This window comes from Hyperoodon ampullatus, assembly GCF_949752795.1.
Source record: "Hyperoodon ampullatus genome assembly, chromosome: 14".
Lineage (NCBI taxonomy): Eukaryota > Metazoa > Chordata > Mammalia > Artiodactyla > Ziphiidae > Hyperoodon > Hyperoodon ampullatus.
Window position 1 is genome coordinate 25,527,899 of NC_136927.1, and position 15,736 is coordinate 25,543,634.

Below are 15,736 nucleotides of genomic sequence, written 5' to 3' on the forward strand. Positions count from 1 at the left end.
AACCTCACGAGAAATCAGGGAAAGGCAAAAATCAACAGGAGACCACTCAGCTGATAGCAGGTACCAAGGGTTTTGAGGGGACAGGAGACACAAGCTATGAAACGCTGTCAGAGGTGTGCAAACTGGGACACCTACAGGGGAGAGCAAGGTACACTCTCTAGTGAAGATGCACCCAGCCTACACACCCAAAATTCTGCTTTGAAGAACACATCCTGATCTCCTAAAGAAATCCCTTCATATGTGCTCAAGAGGACAGGCAGAAAATGCTAACTGCAGCACTGATACGAATAGCAAGGTGGACATGACTTAGGGGTCCACTGACAAAGGAATGGAAAATATACCGTATTCATACATTCAATAAATACAGAGCTGATAAAATGAGTGAACCCCATCTACATGTACCACACTGTGTTAAATGACACAGTCATTATATAAATATATAACATAAATAAATATATTATATTTTTTTTAATGGATGGGAGGATACTTTTTCATTCCATCAAAGCCAAACATTCATGAAGTGTCTCTTTTTCTTTATAAATTTATTTATTTATTTATTTTTGGCTGTGTTGGGTCCTCGCCTCTGCGCGAGAGCCCTCCCCAGCTGCGGCAAGCGGGGGCCACTCCTCATCGCGGTGCGCGGGCCTCTCACCATCGCAGCCTCTCTTGCTGCAGAGCACAGGCTCCAGACGTGCAGGCTCAGCAGCCGTGGCCCACGGGCCCAGCCGCTCCGCGGCATGCGGGATCCTCCCAGACCAGGGCTCGAACCCGTGTCCCCTGCACCGGCAGGCAGACTCTCAACCACTGCGCCACCAGGGAAGCCCTAAATATATTATTTATATAAATCTTTAAAATATATAAAACAAGTCTACATGCTGCTTAAGGACACATAGTGTGTGATGAGAGTATAGTCAGGGACAGGAAAGGTACAGACCAACATCTGGATAGTGGTTACCTCTGGATTCATGTGGATTAGTTGTATTAATATTATCTCTGTACTATTTTGAATGTTTAAACTACTTCATAATTTTTTTCTATAAATTTATTTATTATTTTTATTTATTTATTTTTGGCTGTGTTGGGTTTTCGTTGCTGCGCGTGGGCTTTCTCTAGTTGCGGCGAGCAGGGGCTACTCTTTGTTGCAGTGCGTGGGCTTCTCATTGCAGTGGCTTCTCTCATTGTGGAGCACGGGCTCTAGGCACGTGGGCTTCAGTAGTTGCAGCACGTGGGCTCAGTAGTTGTGGCTCACGGGCTCTACAGCACAGGCTCAGTAGTTGTGGCACACGGGCTTAGTTGCTCCGTGGCATGTGGGATCTTCCCGGACCAGGGATCGAACCCTTGTCCGCTGCACTGGCAGGTGGATTCTCAACCACTGCGCCACCAGGAAAGCCCCAACTTCAAAATTTAAGAGTCATAATGCTTACTGCTGTAGACACCGTTCAAGTTGGTACAACTTGCTCTTTGGATAGCAATTTGGCAACATCCACGTTATGGCTCTACTTAGGCTACATCCAAAACTTCTACCTTTAGTACCGAACTGTAGAGATGTGGTCGCACAAGTGTGTGGAGAAGTATGTGTGCAGATATCCCGCACAGCACTGTGCATGATGGCAAATACAACTTGATTCTATCTGCAGACCACTGTTAGAGAAACTGATTCATCCCTACAAGGGAGTGCTATGCTGCCATACAAGAGAGAAGAGAGCTTTATATCTACTGATATAGAACGATCCAGGATAGACAAGTCTAAAAAAAAACAAACAGGATTTCCCTGGTGGCGCAGTGGTTAAGAATCCACCTGCCAACGCAGGGGACGCAGGTTCGCTCCCTGGTCAGGGAACTAAGATCCCACATGCCACGGGGCAACTAAGCCCACATGCCGTAACTACTGAGCCCGTGAGCCACAACTACTGAGCCCGTGCAATCTGGAGCCCATGCGCCACAACTAGAGAGAAGCCCACGTGCCGCAACTAAGACCCAACACAGTCATAAATAAATAAATTAATATGACAATTCGTAAAAGAAATACAAATGGTCAATAAATATGTTTTAAAATGTTCAACCTCACTAGTAAGTACAAACCAAGATGCCACTTTTCTCCTACCAAACTGGCAAAACTTTACGATGGTAACATCTAGGGCTGGTGAGGATGTGAGAAAATGGGCATCATCATGTATTACTGGTGGGAAGGACAAGAGAGAGATCCTTTTTAGTGGGAATTTGTTAGAACTCACTAAATATTTCCCCCGTTGAACTTTTTAAACAACTTTATTAAGATGTAATTCTTCTACCATGCAATTCATCCACTTACAGTTTACACTTCAATGGTGGACAACCACCACCACAATTTCAGAACGTTTTCATCACCCTGAAAAGAAATCCTGTACCTCCCCCCAGCCCTAGGCAACCACTAATCTACTGGTCTCCACAGATACGCTTATTCTGAACATTTCATACAAAAGGAATCATACGATATTCAGCCTTTGTATCTGGCTTCTCTCACCTAGCATATTTTCAAAGTCCATCCAGGTGGTAGCACGGGGAAGTACTTCACTCCTTTTTATGGCCAATTAATATTCCATTGTGTGCATGTAACAATTTTATTTATCCGCTTATGGACATTTGGGTTCTTTTCACTGTTTGACTACTACAAACAATACTGTTACGGACATTTATGTACAGGATTTTGCCTGGACCTGTTTTCAGTTCTCTTGGGTATATAGCTAGGAGTGGTATGTATCCAAGTGCTGGGTCATATGGTAACTGTATGCTTAACTGTTTGAGAAACTACCAGAATGTTTTCCAAAGAGGCTGCATCATTTTTCATGTACAGAAGTGCATGAGGGTTCCAATTTCTCCACGTCATTACCACCTCTTGTTATTGTCTTTTTTTATTATATTATTATTTTCCTGGTTGTTTTGATTTGCCATTTTCCCTGATGACTAATGGTGTCAAGCATTTTTCCAGGTGCTTATTGGCCATGTGTGTATCTTCTTTGGAGATATATCTTTTCAGATCCTTTGCCCATCTTTTTATTGTCTTTTAATTTAGCTGCCCTTTTTTCTTAAATTAATTAATTTAGTTAATTTAATTCTCTTGTTGCAGAGCACAGGCTCCAGGCACGTGGGTTTCAGTAGTTGTGGCATGTGCTCTCAGTAGTTGTGGCTCATGGGCTCTAGAGCATAGGCTCAGTAGTTGTGGTGCATGGGCTTAGTTGCTCCATGGCATGTGGGACCTTCCCAGACCAGGGCTCAAACCAGTGTCCCCTGCGTTGGCAGGCAGATTCTTATTAACCACTGCACCATCAGGGAAGCCCTAATTGCCTTTTTATTAGGACCTATTAAGTTCAAAATGTGGGAATCAGCAATCCCTCTTGTAGAAATACAGCATACAGAAATAACTGCATGCGTGCTAAAGCTGTGTGTGCCAAGATATTACCTGGAGCACTGCTTATAATTGCAGAATGTTAGAAACCTAAATTTCTACTAATAAGGAACTGACTGAACTAACTATGGCATGGATACTGCATGGAATACCATACAAGGGTAAGATGTCTATGGCATATTATTTTTTAGAAGCTGCAGATCAAATACACAGTAGAATCCCACTTTGTTCAAAACAAAAAGCCATGTGTTCGCAGGTGTCTACAGACATACTTTCTCAGCAGAGGAAAATCCTGGGTCCCTTTAACAACCAACTGGGCATCCTGTGGGGGAACAGGGGGTGGGTGGAAAAGGAAGGAAGATCTTTGCCTCCTTATTCTATATAAATTTTTTAAGTGATGGGATGATGAGTGCTATTTACTGTTTTAAATTTTTTTCCATACTTTTCAAATAATAGTATTTTTAAAATTATTACAGGAATAGGTGTCTATAATTGCTCACCACTGTATCCCTAATGCCTAAGCACCACTCAGCACTTGGCATAAACAGATACTCAATGAAAATGTGTTGAATAAACGGATGAAGAGCAGTTATTTCTGTGTAGGAGAAAGTTCTGTTACAGTTTATTCCTCAGTGGTATGATGCCTCACTTGCTGTGACTAAATTATAAGCTAACAAACAGGGTCACTTACATGATTCAGGAAATACTGCACGATTATTTCATGGCCAGCGGCAGCCGCTTCCATCAAAGGAGTGAATCCATATACGGGCTCCCTGCAAGATCGAGACTGCAGTCAGATGATGAGCAGAGGAAGCTCTGGGGGGGCGGAAGCTTGCCTGCTGCAGACAAAACCTCAGTGATGCAAAGTCACCCATCCCTAAGCCTAGAGGGTTCCCTGAATGGGGAGAGATGAGAAAGTGAGTATCAACACATCAGTCCCGTGGTTTCTACCCCAGGTCTAGTCTTTTGTTCCTAAGACAATCTGTTTCCCATCTTCACTCCTTCTTAGCTGTTTTCCCCCCTGCTATGGCCTGAATCTCTACTTAATCACAGCACAAAGTAGCTGTCACCCTTCACTGCTCACAGACAGCTAGCACCTCCTCTCCACCTATCCAGATACCCTACATTTTGAGATCAACATCCTCCAGGAACCCTTCCAGGAGCTCCAGGACTAACCATCTCCTACCCTCACTACACCTAATGCTTGCTTACGGCTAACTCAGCGCCCTCTTCAGAGTGCCCCCTCCACCAAGTCCTCACTGGTTTCACCTGGGCTAGAAGACAGGAAGCAAGCTAACCACTGGTTTTCATCCGTTCGAGGACACACAGTTTTCACATTTTAGCATCGCTGAAGTCAGAATATCAATAAATGAAATGCATTTTAATTAGGAGCATTTTTTTTCTTTCTTAGTGGCCTGTAAACCTACAGTGTGTTACAATGGCTGACAGCAGCCAGGGTGTGCAGTGTCAGGTGAATGCTGGGTTGAAAGAGGATTATCATGGTGACATGCTTTAGACAACAAGCCTACTTCCAGCTTATATTTAAAACTCATGACTGTTTTCAAAGTATCACCTCACCTGATATATACAGAAGGCAAGAAAGCTAAAGGGATTTAGCATTTAATGCATGTCAATTCAGTGCCACACACTATGTTAGGCCCCTGTTATATGACAGAACATGTAATTCTTCTAACAGTTCTATGACATGGGCATTGCCATCCTGTTTTCGGATAAAGGAAATAAGGCACAGAGAACTTAAAATTTTGCACACAATGCCACCTGACAGATGCATGAGAAAGCTAGGACGATCCCCATGCCTCCACGCCTAGGCAGGACTGTCCCCTCCGTCCCTTTGTCTTGAGCCTGTCAAACCAAGGCAGGGGCTCCCTGCACTCCAGCCTCTAGCTGCCTCCCCAGTTGCCCTATTCAGAGTCAGACGTGACCACCCCCCTCCTGCGGCCACTTAAGACCTCGTAATCACCTCACATTGGCGTTCGCTCCACTGTCCAAAAGGAACTTGACCATCTGCTGGTGCCCAGCACTGGTGCAATGGAAGAGGGCAGTCCAGCCTTGAATGTCCTTCATTTCTAGCTCAGCACCTTGCTTCAAGAGAACACAGAATGCTCGTTAAGGCCGCATCTCCTCTGCACAGGGTGGGCGCCCTCCAAGCCATCACGCTGAAAGAATCGAAGTGATTACCCGAGCACACGCACGCACACAGGGGCCTGCAGTGGTTCACGTCTCTGCAGAGCGGCCGGGGGCCCCTCAGGTTTCTGGCCTGAGGCCCTCGTAGCTCACCTGGAGGAGGAAATAGGCGATGCTCTCGTTGCCACAGCTGGAAGCCAGCATCAGCGGAGTCTGCCCTTCTGGGGTCGGCACATTCACACTCACCCCCGCCTCGAGCAGCAGGTGCACGATGGTATCGTGTCCAATGTAGGAGGCATACATCAGCGGGGTCCAGCCACCACCATTCTTCTTATTCAAATCTAACTCTCTCCTAAACAAACGCAAGACATGCTAGACACGCCAGCCATCTCATAGGTGGGGTTTACCAAAGCCAGTGGCCAGGCCAGGCCAAGAGAAAGAGCAGGAAGTGCTGAGAGGAAGCAGAATCATATGCCACCCTGGACGTCACTGGTGGGGAGTGGGGGGAGTGACTACACTTGCCGGACAACTGCCTTTGCAAACTCCCTCAAGGTTGCCTCCCTCCTCTGATTTTTCGTTCTCATCTGCACCCTCCTCCTACCCTAAGGCCAGCAATTCTCTTTTTTGCTACCACCAGCTACATAGATGGTTCTCAACCACTGGAGATTTTTCCCCCAGGGGACAGTTGCCAAAGTCTGGAGACATTTTTGGTTGTCACAACTGGGGAGGGAAAAGCTACTGGCATCCAGTGGGTGGAGGCCAGGGATGCTGCTCAACATCTTACAGTGCACAGGACGCCCCTCACAACAAAGAATGAACTGGCCCAGGTTGTCAGTAGTGCCGAGGCCGAGAAACCCTGACCTGGAGCCTTGACTACCTCCCACCAACAGACCAGTCTGCTAGTCCAGAACCGAGGGGAGAGGAAAGAGGAGGGGACTCAGACAGTGGACGATTTCTCCCTTGTCGTCCCACCCTACAGAAACCTTCTTGGAAAAATCCGTGACAAAAGAATCCTGTCTTTCTCACTGATTTCCACTGCAATTCTGGAAAAGTGTTTCCCACAGGAAAAACAATGCAGGCTTCCCAACCCAGAGTTTGGGGTCGGGGGATGGAAGTAAGACCCACTTCCAGGAGCATCCTGCCTGTTTCACGCCCCAGTCTTTCCTCCTCCACAATCCTTGCCTCCAGTGGAGGTACCAAGTGACAGTCGACCCATGCAGTTCGTGCCTCTCCTAGGTACACACACTAAGCTACACCAGACAATTAGTTTCCATTCACCAGCACATTTTACTGACCCTGGCTTTGGACCCAGGCAGCCATTTCCCAGGTCCTGTTCCCAGGAATGCAGGGGTAGCCACTGGCTGGGAGAGCCGCCGGGAGACCAGCCCATTCTCACCACATGCTGTCCCACAGGGACAGGGAGGCGCCCCCACCCCCACCCCTTGGCAGAGAGGCCCTGGGGCTCTGGCAACCCCCTTCAGCCAAATCCTCCCTTCTGACCCCTCCAAATCCCCCTCAGGTCCCCAGTGTGTGTTTACTGTGCACCAGCCTCTGTCTCAGCAGGTGTCACAACCCAATCAGAACACAAACACTTCCTAGAGCCATTCTGGACTGTTCATTTTAACAGCACACCCGAAGGCTTAAAAGCCTGTGAATGTTAAAGGAGCAGAACTATAGGTGGGGTCGCGGTGACCCTGTCGGGAGATGTGCCGCCTGCGCATCCGCCCAGTACAGGAGTACCAACTGGCCAGATGCTCATAAGTGATGGCTACGACCTGGGAGCCAGAAACGGGGCTTCCACGAGGCTCTGCTTTAACTCCCCAAGCTGGAACTGGAAAAGGCCCAGGTAGGTATGGACATAGGTTGTTTCTCTAAGTTATCAATGAGATGATAACGGTGAGCACAAAGTGTGGCGGACAAAGTGGGAAGAGATGAGAAGATGGATCCCTTTCCAAAAATTACATTGAGTATCAAACCGTACTTCAAACAAGGCGGCGCTAAGAAGCAGTGCTGTTTAGGGGGACCTAACATGCACATAAGATCAGTGAAAACGGCATGTGGGCAGTGAGTAAGGTGCAATCCTCCAGGTGGGGATAACCCCACCTCCTCCTCTATGGCAGAAGCTAAAGGGGAGAGGGCGGCAGGAGGGATTAAAATGAAGCTTCTGGGGAAACAAGGCCATAGGGCATTGCTTTCAATCTTTATTTTTGTTTTGTTTGAGCATTTCTGCAATTAGTGAAAACCATAAAATTACTCTGGTTAAAGTAAGCCTGAAACGAACAATTTCTAAGCCTATGAAAAAAGTTTAAGCTGCCTTTTTCTTCCTCGGAATCAAAACTGCCTTCCTTATTGGCATCCAGCATAAATCATCCCTGACAACAGCCCAAGAGAAGCAGCAGTTGATCCACCCAAGGATTAAATGTCTACAGCTGCAGGCAAGGCCCCCGCTAGCTCCCTAATGGCTCCACCTGAGAGCTGAACCATGGAGCTCAAAAATCCAAGAGGAAGGAACATTTCCCAAGATCTCTTACCGCTGCACACATTCCTTCACCACTTCATACTGGCCAATGGAAGCAGCTGTGTGAAGATCCAAGGGGACGGCCAGCTCCTCCCGGCTGACCTGCGCACCCAGCCCATGCCACATGGACAAGCTGCGGTTCAGCAGCTCCGGCTCGCTGGCTTCATCGCTGAGCTCCGACATCGCTGTGGAGGGAGGCACTGGGGTCGTTAGGTCCTTCCTTTCTGGTAGCTACACGGAGTGAAACAGCATGGTCACACGCCTGCCCACAGCAGGTGGCTAAGTCACTGCCCTGACAGACTGCTGCCCAATGTACCCAACTCCTGGGACTGACCAGACAACTTCCTTTCAATAAATATCGTATGCGGGAATTCCCTGGTGGTCCAGCAGTTAAGTTTCCACGCTCCCAATGCAGGGGGCCTGGGTTCGATCCCTGGTCAGGGATCTAAGATCCCGCAAGCCCTGCAGTGCAGCCAAAAAGAAAAAAAAATTGTATGGTTCGGGCAGCTCCATCATGCTAGTACTGGTGAGCCTGTCACTAGACAGAAAAGAGGAGCACATATTGTGTCATAAACTGTGGCATATGTTTTCCTTTATCGACCCCCAGGCCCCACATTCTAGAAAGGGAACTCAAGGAGCCTGACAACCTCTTGGATGGGAAGCAGAGAAATGGTAATTAGGTCAGTGGACCAAATCAGCTCTCAGATGTGGTGAAAAAGAACCCTGGGGCTTCCCTGGTGGCGCAGTGGTTGAGAGTCCACCTGCCAATGTGGGGGACACAGGCTCGAACCCTGGTCTGGGAGGACCCCGCATGCTGCGGAGCAACTGAGCCCGTGAACCTGCGCTCTGGAGCCCGTGGGCCACAACTGCTGGGCCTGCGTGCCACAGCTGCTGAGGCCCACGTCCCTGGGGCCCATGCTCCGCAGCAGATGGGGGGGCTCTGACACGGTGGGAGACCCGTACACTGCGGCGGGGAGTGGGCCCCACTCACCGCAGCTAGGAGGGGCCCACATGCAGGGGGGAAGACCCAACGCAGCCAAAAATAAATACATAAAATTTAAAAAAATAAAGAGCCCTGGACTTGGAATTAGATCAAAATTTAGCTCTGCTACTTAGCATCTCCAACCCCTAGTTCCTTACTGTTTAATGGGGACATGATATTTCCAAGGACTGCGGTTAAAAACACATGGCAGAATGGACAAACAGTGGCACATCCACACAATGGAACACTACTCAGCCATAAGCAGAAGAAATAAACAGGTGATACACACAACACATGAACGAACCTCAAACGCATTATGTAAGCCAGACTCAAAACGCTGCCTACTGTATGATTCCATTTACAGGACTTTCTAGAAAAGATAAAACTAAAGGGGGGACTTCCCTGGCGGTCCAGTGGTTAGGACTCCATGCTTCCAAAGCAGGGGGCGCGGGTTCGATCCCTGGTCGGGGAACTAAGATCCCGCATGCCATGCAGTGTGGTCAAAATAAGTAAATAAATAAAAAATACAAGTGCATGCGTTTAAAAATTTTTTTAAATAAAAAAAGGATTAAAAAAAAAGGATAAAACTAAAGGAGGATAGATCAGTGGTAATAAGGGTTAGGGGTGGGGGGCCCACAAAGGGACTGCAAGAGGGAATTTGGGGATGATGGACTTGTTCTCTTTTTTTGCGTGTGTGTGTGCGGTACGCGGGCCTCTCACTGCCGTGGCCTCTCCCATTGCAGAGCACAGGCTCCAGACGCGCAGGCCCAGCGGCCATGGCCCACAGGCCCAGCCGCTCCGCAGCACGTGGGATCTTCTCAGACCAGGGCACGAACCCGTGTCCCCTGCATCGGCAGGTGGACTCTCAACCACTGCGCCACCAGGGAAGCCCCTGTTCTGTATCTTGATTGATGGACATATGACTCTATACATTTATCAAAACTCATAAACCTGTACACCAAAATGAGTAAATTTACTGTATATAAATTTTAAAAACAAATTTTGAAACAAATGGAAAGAAAGCCCCAACACAGAAACCAGGATGTGACCAGTGTTAACTGACTAGGAATCTACCTATGCATCCCTTGAATGTGGGAGAGACGAGGGGGAATGGGATAGACTGCTTAATTTGTTGGGTGACACTTTCCCCAAGATGGGACAACAGCAGGATGAAGAGCCCTTCATTCTAGGAATCCTAACCCATCAAGCCCAAGTCATCAGCTTCCTAGTAGAACTCTTAGTCCAGGAGTAACAACTCTCTCCTGTTCTACTCTGGGTGGGAAAGAACAAAGACCAAGGTGTAGAAAAGGAAGAGGAGAAAACAAAACCACTTCCAGTTCAGATGGCCTAAAGGTACCACAGCGGTTCACAGATGCCATTAGCACGTCAATCTCTACTAACAAATGCTTCCAAGCATGAGATACAGCCAAGATGGCCAAACAAGAAACAAGCCACCAATTTGGGGGACAAAGAATCTGTCGGCCCTTGGCCAGAGTAAGTGTAACAAAGTTCAGAGCAAAGCCCTGCTTCCTGGAACCACCTGTCCACACTGGCAGGGCCTGAGAACAATCAGCTCTCTCAATTTTCAGGTGGGAACCCCCAAGCTGAACAGTCCACGTCACAGAGCCTGGATAAGAATCCAAATAAGCTGAGTGTCAGTTCAGCACTCCTTTCAATACACCCCTCAAGCCTTCTTTGGGTGTGTTTCTTCTACTCCAAATGCCTCTTCCAGGGTGGGACCCATGTTCTCTCTCCTTTTATTGGAGGCTCACCTGTCTGACACCCTCCAGAATGCTGAGGGTCAATCAGAATCAGACCCCCACTCCACCAGGAGCCCATGGAGGGAGAACTCGGATGCCAAGAGACCATAAAGCTATTGGGTTGGCCAAAATGTTCGTTGGTTTTCTTCCATAAGATGGCTCTAGTAGCGCTTAGTTGTCTTTAACTTCATTTGAAACAATTTTGTTAGATTGTATTGTGACAGCTGCCATATCAGCGTTCATTTTAAAAAAAAGTTATCCTGCTTACCTGGTGGCGCAGTGGTTGAGAGTCCGCCTGCCGATGCAGGGGACACGGGTTCGTGCCCCGATGCGGGAGGATCCCACATGCCGCAGTGCGGCTGGGCCCGTGAGCCATGGCCGCTGAGCCTGCGCGTCCGGAGCCTGTGCTCCACAACGGGAGAGGACACAGCGGTGAGAGGCCCGCGTACAGCAAAAAAAAAAAAAACTTATCAAAATTGGTGAATTTTTGTGTAGCCATTTTAATGAAGATGGAAGACAAAAAAGCAACATTTTCAGCATGCTTTATTATTTCAAGAAAGGTAAAAACACAACCGAAACGCTGCAGTGTATGGAAAAGGTGCTGTGACTGATCGAACATGTCAAAAGTGGATTGAGAAGTTCCATGCTGGAGATTTCTCACTGGATGATGCTCCAAGGTCAGGTAGACCAGTTGAAGTTGATGGTGATCAAATCAAGACATTAATTGAGAATGATCAACGTTATACCACGTGGGAGATAGCCGACATACTCAAAATATCCAAATCAAGCACTGAAAATCATTTGCACCAGCTTGGTTATGTTAATTGCTTTGATGTTCCACATAAGTTAAGCGAAAAAAACCTTCTTGACTGTATTTCCACATGTGATTCTCTACTTAAACATAACTAAAACGTTCCATTTTTAAAACAAATTGTGAGGACTTCCCTGGTGGTCCAGTGGTTGAGAATCTGCCTTCCAATGCAGGAGACGCAGGTTCCATCCCTGGTCCGGGAACTAAGATCCCACATGCCGCACAGGGCAACGAAGCCCGTGCACCACAACTAAAGAGCCCACATGATGCAACTACAGAGCCCACATGCCACAACGAAAGATCCCACATGCCACAACTAAGACCTGATGCAGCCAAAAATAAATAAATATTTTTACAAAATTAAAAAAAAAAAATTGTGACAGGCGATGAAAACTAGACACTGTACAATAATGTGGAACGGAAGAGATCGTGGGGCAAGCGAAATGAACCACCACCAACCACACCAAAGGCCGGTCTTCATCCAAAGAAGGTGATGTTGTGTATATGGTGGGATTGGAAGGGAGTCCTCTATTTGAGCTCCTTCTGGAAAACCAAACGATTAATTCCTACAAGCTCTGCTCCCAATTAGACCAACTGAAAGCAGCACTCTACGAAAAGCGTCTAGAATCAGTCAACAGAAAACGCATAATCTTCTATCAGGATACCACATGACCATGTGTTTCTTTGATGACCAGGCAAAAACTGTTACAGCGGGGCTTCCCTGGTGGCGCAGTGGTTGGGAGTCCGCCTGCCGATGCAGGGGACACGGGTTCGTGCCCCTGTCCGGGAGGATCCCACATGCCGCGGAGTGGCTGGGCCCGTGAGCCATGGCCGCTGGGCCTGCGCGTCCGGAGCCTGTGCTCCACAGCGGGAGAGGCCACAGGAGTGAGAGGCCCGCGTACCACAAAAAAAAAAAAAAAAAAAAAAACTGTTACAGCTTGGCTAGGAAGTTCTGATTCATCCACCATATTCACCAGACATCGCATCTTCAGATTTCTATTTATTTCAGTCTTTACAAAATTCTCATAATGGGAAAAAATTTCAATCCCCTGGAAGACTAAAAGGCATCTGGAACAGTTCTTTGCTCAAAAGATAAAAAGTTTTGGGAAGATGGAATTATGAAGCTACCTGAAAAATGGCAGAAGGTAGTAGAACGAAACACTGAATACGTTGTTCAATAAAGTTCTTGGTGAAAATGAAAAATGTGTCTTTTATTTTTACTTAAAGCCCGAAAGAACGTTTTGGCCAACCCAATACTATTACTTCCTTTATCACCCTGCCGCATGCCAGATGCTCTACGATGATGGGGTATTCCTTACGAACAAAATTGTATTCACACATACATCACGTAAACTTGTAGAAAATCTCCTGCATATCGCTTCCAGGATTTATTTCCAGGAAGTAGCATTAGGAACGCAACCCTTTGATTTTCCTTTTACCTTTGTGTTCTGTCCATTCTGTAAAATGCTAAGTATTCGTTACTTTTTTTTTTTTTTTGTATTCGTTACTTTTAAAGCAAAATAAAAAAACAAAAAAATTAACAACAATAACCAAAAAAATGACGTTGCTGCTGACCGTGGCATCCACAGGGAGGAGGTCTGTGAAAGCCGGCGGGCACCGCGTGCCGCCCCGGGGCGTGGGCCTTCCGCTGGCCCCGGGTATCCCAACCTGGTTCTCAGGCCCTGGGGAGGGTAACCTAGGGAACTACCCAAGCACTCACACTTCCTCCCAGTAACCCTACACCGCACGTGGCTTTATAGTCCCCGCTCCCCACCGGCAAAGCGGACGCTCGGAGTCATAAACTCAAGCGGCGAGCCAGCGGCACTGCTGGGACGCCTCGAGAGTGCGCAGCAGGTGAGGACACCAGGCGGGGCAGGGACGCCGCGGAGCCTACCTGCGCTGGGCCTCGGGCCGCGGGCAGCCCTGGGGCTGCTGCTGCCGCCGCCGCCGCCGCCTACACCTGCCCCCTTGCCGCCGCGCTCCCTCGGCGGCGCCCGTACGGGGTCCGTCCGCGCCGGCCGCCGCCACAGCGCGCGGACCCAGCGGCCCCGCTCCCGCCCCGGAAGTGGTTGCGAGAGGCGCGGAGCACGCCGGGACGCTCGCGGGTCCCCCGGGCGCTGTGGAATTCGTCCGTCCCGCACCCGGACCTTCCGGTCAGCTCGCCCGGCTCGCTGTGTGACGTCGGCGGCAGCCAATGAGCAGGGGACATTCACCCTACCCCGCCCCTCCGCTAGCCAGGGAAACCAATCGTGTTTCAGGAGAGACAGGACGCGCCAAGTCCCGAAAGAAGAGCGGGGGGTGGGAAGGAGTTGGCAGTGCCCTAATGTAAGACTGCTGAGCGGGGATTCCGAAGGCAGCGACAGCCTCAGTAACTGCGCTGCGGCCCAAAGGGGAGAACACGGCCGGAGGGACGCGCTGGAGCCTGTTTATATCCCTGTCTGGACCGCGCCAGGCGGGGAGGCTGAGGCCGAGGTGAACGGCCTCGGGCTTGCCGCAGCTGCGGAGATAAATGTTGGGAGTTGGACGGGGTGAGGGCTGGGGAAACGAGCTGGGGATCGGTGGGAGGACGCACGATGGGTTTCCTGTTTCCGACCTTTAGAATTTAAAAGCCTGACCCAGAAAGAAAAAAAAAAAAAAAAAAAAAAAAGCCTGACCCAAGAGGACTTTGGCGTCTAGTTGTCATAACAACCGGCTGACCGGCGGCAGGAGGGGGTGGGGGTCGGAGCATTGGGCGGGGCTAACGGGCTGCAGCCAAGAAACGGACGTGGGGGGCTTCCCTGGTGGCGCAGTGGTTGAGAGTCCGCCTGCCGATGCAGGGCATGCGGGTTCGTGCCCCGGTCTGGGAAGATCCTACATGCCGCGGAGTGGCTAGGCCCGTGAGCCATGGCCGCTGAGCCTGCGCGTCCGGAGCCTGTGCTCCGCAACAGGAGAGGGCACAACAGTGAGAGGCCCGCGTACCGCAAAATAATAATAATAATAAATAAATTAATTAAAAAAAAAGAAACGGACGTGGAGGCAGTCAGAATTCGGAGGGAGCTGCTGTTCCGTGCAGCGTTTAGCGTAAACCTCGTCTGCTGGGTGAGCCAAGCTCCTCAACTTGGCGTTCAGGACCCTTCACGATCTTGTCCGTTTGCACCGTATATCTCAGCAACTGAAAACTTCTTCCCCCACATGTTGGGCACTTTTCACTCCTCTGAGCTCTTACGTGCTCTTCCCCGCAGCCTGTAATGCCTTTTCCTCCCCTATTGCCTTGTCCTCCTGGAGAACTTAGGGTCTCTGGTAGTCCCCTTCACCCGGGTGATCCTGTTGCCCTCTGATCTGCTCTGCAGACGGAGAACATCCCGTGATGTATATACCAGATATGTCCCCACTCTGCTGTTCCCAGGTCAGGTGCACCAAGCTCCTGCCCCACTCCTGTGAGCACAGAAGAAGTAAGAAGCCCCCACTCACCTGCTGCTTTCCTGATGGGAACCAGGGCTGGGGCAGGAGTGTTCTTTTCCCATTTTATGGTTACAGAGGGCTCTCAGGCTGCAAGTACTCTCCAGACACTGGCTCTGAAGTACCATCACCCCACATTTCTAAGCCCCCTTGACCCCTGAGGGACTGGGCCTTCTGTTAGACTCTGGGACGTGTTGCCTAAGTGCCTGGGTATAAGGGGTTAATTTGAGTGTCAACTCCAAAAAAAGTGTCCGCGGGACCCCAAAATGTCTCTAGTCTGTTACTTTGTAAGGGGGCAGTAAAGAGTAGTGGGGCTTGGGGCTTCCCTGGTGGCGCAGTGGTTGAGAGTCCGCCTGCCGATGCAGGGGACACAGGTTCGTGCCCAGGTCTGGGAAGATCCCACATGCCGCGGAGCGGCTAGGCCCGTGAGCCATGGCCTCTGAGCCTGCGCGTCCGGAGCCTGTGCTCCACAACAGGAGAGGCCACAACAGTGGGAGGCCCACGTACCGCAAAAAAAAAAAAAAAAAAAGAGTAGTGGGGCTTGAAATCCCCTCTGACTTTGATACAAATTCTCTTTGTCTTTACTAATGATATAATCTCTCTGAGCCTATAAAATGTAGATAATAATAGTGTCTGCTGTATGGGATATACATAGTTTACAAATATCTGTATGTCATACACATGTATCATTCTGTAT

At 49.1% G+C, this 15,736-nt stretch overlaps 1 protein-coding gene across 1 annotated transcript in view; it reads right to left on the reverse strand.

Annotated features, from left to right (window-relative positions):
- The window catches only part of ANKS3 (ankyrin repeat and sterile alpha motif domain containing 3), a 30,217-nt gene extending 16,583 nt beyond the window's left edge, over window positions 1-13,634 (reverse strand). Inside the window, exons 1-5 of the mRNA XM_079719264.1 lie at window positions 13,496-13,634; window positions 8,062-8,279; window positions 5,684-5,882; window positions 5,367-5,488; window positions 4,077-4,158 (exon numbers count right to left, since the gene is read on the reverse strand). Of these exons, the coding sequence (XP_079575390.1) occupies window positions 4,077-4,158; window positions 5,367-5,488; window positions 5,684-5,882; window positions 8,062-8,231 (573 nt within the window). The 5' untranslated portion in view covers window positions 8,232-8,279; window positions 13,496-13,634. The remainder of the gene's footprint in view (window positions 1-4,076; window positions 4,159-5,366; window positions 5,489-5,683; window positions 5,883-8,061; window positions 8,280-13,495) is intronic.
- Window positions 13,635-15,736: the final 2,102 nt, after the last annotated feature.